This window comes from Urocitellus parryii, chromosome 1, assembly GCF_045843805.1.
Source record: "Urocitellus parryii isolate mUroPar1 chromosome 1, mUroPar1.hap1, whole genome shotgun sequence".
NCBI lineage: Eukaryota > Metazoa > Chordata > Mammalia > Rodentia > Sciuridae > Urocitellus > Urocitellus parryii.
Window position 1 is genome coordinate 279,103,908 of NC_135531.1, and position 6,440 is coordinate 279,110,347.

The 6,440-nt window shown below is 59.8% G+C and overlaps 1 protein-coding gene across 2 annotated transcripts in view; it reads left to right on the plus strand.

The window, feature by feature from the left end:
* Sh3bp4 (SH3 domain binding protein 4) overlaps window positions 1-5,033 on the plus strand; it is a 64,036-nt gene extending 59,003 nt beyond the window's left edge. For both annotated transcript variants that reach the window (XM_026396014.2, XM_077799721.1), the window contains exons 4-5: window positions 4,075-4,263; window positions 4,583-5,033. In XM_026396014.2, the coding sequence (XP_026251799.2) occupies window positions 4,075-4,263; window positions 4,583-4,807 (414 nt within the window). In that variant the 3' untranslated portion in view covers window positions 4,808-5,033. The remainder of the gene's footprint in view (window positions 1-4,074; window positions 4,264-4,582) is intronic.
* The last annotated feature ends 1,407 nt before the right edge of the window (window positions 5,034-6,440 follow it).

The window sequence follows — 6,440 nt, forward strand, 5'->3', positions numbered from 1 at the left end:
GGGTCACGCCCCCCCACATCTAGCTGCCCCCTTGGAGCCACGGGCCTCTGTCTGCAGAGAGCATGTGTGGCAGCCTGGTAGGCAGCGGCATGGGAGGAGACCCTGGACAGAGGCCCACAGTACTGCAGGGTGCAGAGCATGGGGCCAACCTCGGAGGTTGCCGGGAGGGAGACGGGCAGTTAGAAGGGCAGCCTGGACAGCCAGGAGGTCCTGGGCAGTGGTGGCAGTGGCTTCATTGGAAGGAAGCCGAGGCTGGTTAGTGAGTGGAGGCAGCAGGGAACCTCTGTGGGACTTGGGTGGCTCACCCCCAGGGGTAGCGCAGTGCTCTCTCCAGCTGCTGCCCCTCTGCCCTGCAGCACACCCCCGTCCACCTGTAAAGCAGACCCGGAGCTTGTGGGCACCAGGCACAGCATGAAGTCCAAGAGCTCACCGGGGCTCTGGCAGGTGATGGGGAAGGAGGTGGCTCACCTTGCCCAGCTTCACTGGAACCCTCTCACCACTCGGGCCTGCCTGCTGGCCTTGACCTCATAGTTGGTCATGTTGGAAAACATGCAGACTTTGAGGTCCAGGTCTCTGTGGCTGCACCTGGCTCTGCTGTGCTCCCCAGGAGATCCCTGAGGCTGTGTTCCTGCTGATTGTGGAATTAGGTGCCTTCATAGAACATAAACGATATTGATTGTTCTTTGCTGAGGAACGTGAGTGGGCAGAGGTGAGAGACAGATGGCACACAGTTCCCACTGAGGACAGTGACAGGGTGGCTTTTATGCTCAGTTCCAGTTACTTAAATGACCAAACTTGTTATATTCCATTGGTGACTTTGGAGAGGATTTCTGTCTCCTTGAGTTGGTCGGGAGGGTTGGGGGTTTTGTGTGCCTCTGAGCCCCCTCCACCCTCCTCTGCCCAAGGACGGGAGGCCATCTTGACCTTGTCTTACTTTTGCTGAGGCAAGGTGAGTCTCTCCAATCGAGTGAAACTGACCTTGCAGTGCCCTCCCACCATTGCCTGGCACAGCCACCACCCTGGAGCCAGAAATGTTGGCCGCGGTCCCAGAGCCACGGCTGGCTTCTCCGGGCACTGGCAGCGGGCGGCATTGCCCAGGCTTCTGATCCCTGGCGAGTCGGGCTCCTCCAGCCATAGTCCTGCTCCCAGGAGTTCCAGTCGACCCCCACCTGCTTCCCGTCTTCAAGATGCCTTCTGTGTGGTCACTGGGATCCCTGGCTTAGTAAGTGGTGTCTCAGTGACCTAGGAAAAGAGGTTGCCACACAGGGAAGAAGAAGGTGCCACCAGCCAGGGTTGTCCACCTCTTCATGGCTACCAACTCTTCCTGCCCCTAGGCCTGCAAGGCCTGTCCTCCCCCACCACCATCCTGGCCACCCAGCTGCCAAAATGGCAGAGGATGAGACCCAACCCTGATGACAACCCAGGCCTTGTTGATGGAAGGGGGATGATGCTGGGGGAGTGGCACCAGGGTGGACAGCCCTGGAGCCCTGGGGTGGAGAAGGCCTGGGAGGGTCTCTGGCTGGGCAGGCCCTGACGTGGGCACCGTGTGTTTGAAGATCTGAGAAGTCAGAGTGTCGTTGAGGTGGGCTGGGGCCACCCAGGGGTGGTGAGGGGTCTTGGCCACAGCTTCGTGCAGAGCCAGGAATGGGTGTGGGCTCGGGCCCCACTGGACGTCACCGCCTGCTGCTGGGCTCTCCAGGACCCTGGGCTTTCCTGTGAGACAATCTTGGCCTGAACTTCTGTGGGAGCCCAGGACAGGTGAAGGCGAGGAGATGAGAGGCCAGTGGGGCCTGAGGCTGGGGTGGCCACGGGAAGGCGGTCAGCTTGCCGTCACAGCCTGGGCAGGGCCAGGCAGGCCGAGAGCCGTGGAGCGGGGCTGCGGTCCTGCGGCTTGGCAAGGAGGGGCTGAGGTCATGGAATCAGGGGCCGGGGGCCAGGGTGGAGCCCCTTGGGTGGTGAGTGTTCTCCCTGTCACCTGTGGGCCCTGGGAGGGGTCCGTGTCGAAGGGGAGACGGTGGGGACGTGACGAGATCTGCTCCTGGTCCCCCGCAGCTTTTGAGTCCAGGAGCATCCCTGCCCCTTGACCCTGGCAGGCTCCTGCCGGCGCCTGAGGCGGCTTTTCCCCTCTCACTTCACTCCTGGTGGTCGGGGGTGAGGGCCCTGCCGCCCTGGCCTTTCTTGGCCCCCGACCAGCCATGACGGGAAGCTCTGTCTTGGTGCCCTAGGCCGTAGCTGGTGGCTGCCTCGTCCAGCTGTGGGAGATGAACGGGGCGTCGTGGGTGCCCTGGAGACGACTCTCCTGTGAGAGAGAAGGGGAAGGCGTTACTGCAGGACGCACACTCAGGAGGGATGCAGAGCGGAGCAGGGACTGAGGTGTCCCCCAGACACTGGAAAGCTAGAGGGGAGGGGCCGTAGAGGGCTGGGGGTGCCTGTGAGTCGGGAAGCCCACCTTATCCTGCAGAGGAGCAGTCCCCAGAGACTGTGCCTTAGCCAGGCACATGAGGGTCCCCTCCAGGAGGCCTGGGGCGGCCACACTGCTGACTGCGCTGTTAGTCCAGGAGGGAGGGCCAGCGGGCCGTCAGCCACCATGGTGGGTGAGGAGGGCCTCTCTCCCAGAGCTCGGGCATCTTGGGGACAGAGGCCGGTGGAGCAGCCGGACAGCAAACCCAAAGGGCCCCTCCCTGTGCTTCCTAAAGCCTCTGACCAGGCTGGTGCGGAGGCCTCGGCCGCCTGCTCCTGGGAGTGTCTTCCCACTGGGCCCTTTGTCTGCCTGCATCTAGAGCAGCCTCGGGCCCTGTCTGCAGAGAAGTCACAACAGCCTGTGGCCCACAAAGCGAGGTGGAGTTTGCTTACCCCGACTTAAATCATAGTTCCCACAAACTAACACCATTCCCGTGACGTCGGCATTGTGTGGTCTCACTGGGTGTTTTCTGGCTCACCTGTGTGTGGGAAAAATGAAGAGGAAGTCTCAGGGCTGGGGTCCCAGAGTGGAGCTTCCTGCTGTGAACCGTGTCCCTTGCTCAGACGTGGCCCCCGACCCTGTGGGCAGCCTGGTAACCAACCGAGCTAACGCTGGGCTGGTGGCATCTCCTTTCCAGAGCTGGCCAGAGAGTAGACTGGCTCCGCTTGCCTGGGCCAGGAGTAGCTCGACTCCTAAGCAGGTGACTTTGACTTGTCTCGCTACCTGGAACGTGAGGCACCCGCATCTGGTGTGGTGCGAGCAGCTGAATGGGAACACCTGGTAGCCACGCGTCGGCCTCGTGGTCCCCTGGCGCCCAGCAGCCCTGCACACACCCACCCCCACTCACACGAGCACAGACGCTTAGACGATCTTTTCCTCTTTCTACGCCTAGTAAACATTTTATTTTCTTAAAACAATTTAGTTCTAATGTATCAAAGTTCAAATGGATATCGACCACTTTCTGAAATCGTCGGTAGTTGAAATGAACCGTAACCCGTGCGGACCAGGGTTTTATTGGCTCAATTCCTGATGTCACCTGGTGCCCCAGAGCTGGAAGGGCCAGTGGCCTGAGCCCCAGGAGGCCTGGACCTGCCTCCACTCTGCGCCCCCAGCTGTGGGGCCTGGACAGGACACAGGAGGGGGCAGGCGTGTCTGTGGCTTGTCTGTAAAACAAGACCCTGGTGTCTGGGCCACACCCCAGCAGCTGGAGGCCAGTGTGACTCTCACCTTCCGGGCTCTGGAAGCCCATTCACTGTCCCCCGTGTGAGCTGCCCCATGGGGCAGAGTTGGCACCTACTTCAAAGGGCGGCCTCTTATCCTAAGGACTTGGTCATGGTGGCCCCCAGTCCACACGGACCTCATCTTAGCTGCAAAGCCCGTTTCCCAGTAAGATCCCTTTCTGAGGCTCTGGGACCTGAACCTTGGAGGGAAATGGTGTCCAGCCCTGACCACCCTGCACACTGTCCCGTCCCTGCTGGGAGCCCGCAGTGCTCATGGGGCCAGGGGATTTCCACAACCTCAGAGCTGCGGGTGACAGCACCCCTCCACCTGGGCATTCACCGTGAAGCCAGGCCCGACTCTGTCCCCCTCACGCTGTGCCTCTCGCTCCCCAGGCCTTACTGAAGATGGACTGCCAGGGCCTGGTGGTCAGGCTCATCCAGGACTTTGTGCTCCTGACCACAGCCGTGGAGGTGGCGCAGCGCTGGCGGGAGCTGGCTGAGAAGCTGGCCAAGGTCTCCAAGCAACAGATGGACGCTTACGAGTCTCCCCACCGCGACAGGAATGGGGTGGTGGACAGTGAGGTGAGCGAGGCCCGGCTCCCCGGTGACTGGGCTCCCAGGACCCTGGGTGCGGTAGTGGCAGGTGTGGCCGTGGCACCAGGTGAGCCACGCCCGAGCCTGGCCCGCAGAGCAGAAGCAGTCGGGGTGTCCTGGGGTCGTCTGGGGGAGGCCTCCCGCAGAAACGGGCCGGGCAGATGCCGCCCTCCTCTGCGCGTTTCTCCGCGGACTCCTCTCACCCCTGCTGGGTGTCTAGGGACTGAGGCAGCTGCACTGACCCCCACACCCCCCCTAACCTGTCTCTCCTTTCCCTGCTTTTGCTCTCTGGGACTCCATCTCCCAGGCCATGTGGAAACCTGCCTATGACTTCTTGCTTACCTGGAGCCACCAGATCGGGGACAGCTACCGCGATGTCATCCAGGAACTGCACCTAGGCCTGGACAAGATGAAAAACCCCATCACCAAGCGCTGGAAGCACCTCACGGGGACGCTGATCCTGGTGAACTCGCTGGACATCCTGCGCGCAGCCGCCTTCAGCCCCGCTGACCACGATGACCTGGTCATCTGAACAGGCGCCCTGGGCACAAGGCTGCGAGCGCAGGGCCCTGTGCTGTCACCAGGGGCGGTGGGGAGCGGGAAGGCTGCTCCCACGGAGGGGGTCGCCACCCAGCCCCAGGCTGGGGACAGGGACACTCTGCCCTTCTCTGCGTCCAGGGACAGCCAGGGGGCTTTCTACTGCAGGTTGTTGCCAATCAAATAGCTTTCTATTTGTGTAAGTGTGAATTAAATTCAAATCACTTTTTTAAAAAAGACCAGGGAAGGAACCTGAGAAAGGTGGGATCTAATTTTTTAATGGACTATAAAGATTAAAAAAATCCTAGTAGGGGCAGATGCTGTTGAGGTTTTTATGTTGTCGAAACACTTTTTAAATTATGTTACAGATGTATATAGGTATTTAAAGGCCGTGGGTGCTTCTGCTTCCCAGCCCGCGTCTCCACCCCAACAGGGAGGGACGGCTCTGTGGGCTCCTTCTCACTTCCTGCCCCCACACACGCAGGCCAGTCGGGCGGCAGGGTGGGTCTTCAGTGAGTGGACAGCCCACCCGTGCTCCCCACCTGCGGCCACTCCACCAACATTTCTGTGGCCCTCTGCCTTTGCCTCTTGCTATAGTCAGTGACCATCCACAGAGCATGGCAGTCTCTGTGGGCTTCGGTGGGTGGGCAGTTACTCCCCACAGTATGCCCTTGAGATGTGTCCACCAATAGCTTAGAGAGCAGCTGGAAGGTGACATTCCTGTGGCCCCTGCCTGTGTGCAATGAGTCATTCAAAAGAACGTGCCACTGGACGTGAGGAGGTCCTGCAGCTCTTGACCATCATGTGGTGTGTCCCTTGGGGGCACAGGTGCTCTGCAGCCCCGGGGTAGACAGAAAGACTCACCACCCGACCAGAGCCAGGAGGCTCCATGCTCCCAGAGACCCAGGTCACCTCCCAGGTGGTGCTGTGCACCGGGTGCAGAGGTGACAGCTGCCAGACTCCACATTTCATTTTGTCTACGTCGAACACTTCTCCCCTCCCGGTGCACCCGCGTCTCCTCTGAAATGCATCATGTCGATAAAAACAGTTTGGGCACAAGGTCCAGACCGTCCAGGCGGGTTGAACATTTTCCCACACACAGTCAGGAGCTTGGGTTGTGCTGGGTGGAATCCCGCCGCCACCTGGTAGCTGCAGCCCCTAGGAAGGAGCGAGAGGCAGGACTAATGCTGGTGGGTCCCAGAGTTATGGCCCCAGTCAGGGCGTCCACCTGGGGGACGCCGAGCCTCGCACTTTCCTGACACATGTTACTTAGTTAATGGACGTGTAATCCCCTGTTCGGCTGGAACACTGTCACGCACCACTGATGGCGGCACTCAAGACCAACCGACAGAAATACAAGCACTCCATACTTCATGCTGCAAGAATAAAGCCACATGAGTCCCCCATCATCGCACAGATGACCTTACGTCCTTCCTCCGTGCTCCTCACCCTCATCTGCCCAGAGATCATCTCTCACCTTTTCCCCAAAGACGACAAACCAGTTGCACCTTAAACCATGGGTATTTTTCCTCAGGGGCTTTAAATAGTTTCCTATGCAACGTGTCTTGTAGCACAAATCAAATTCTACAAAAGTTGCAGTAAATTTTATTTGGATATTTTAACCTGTT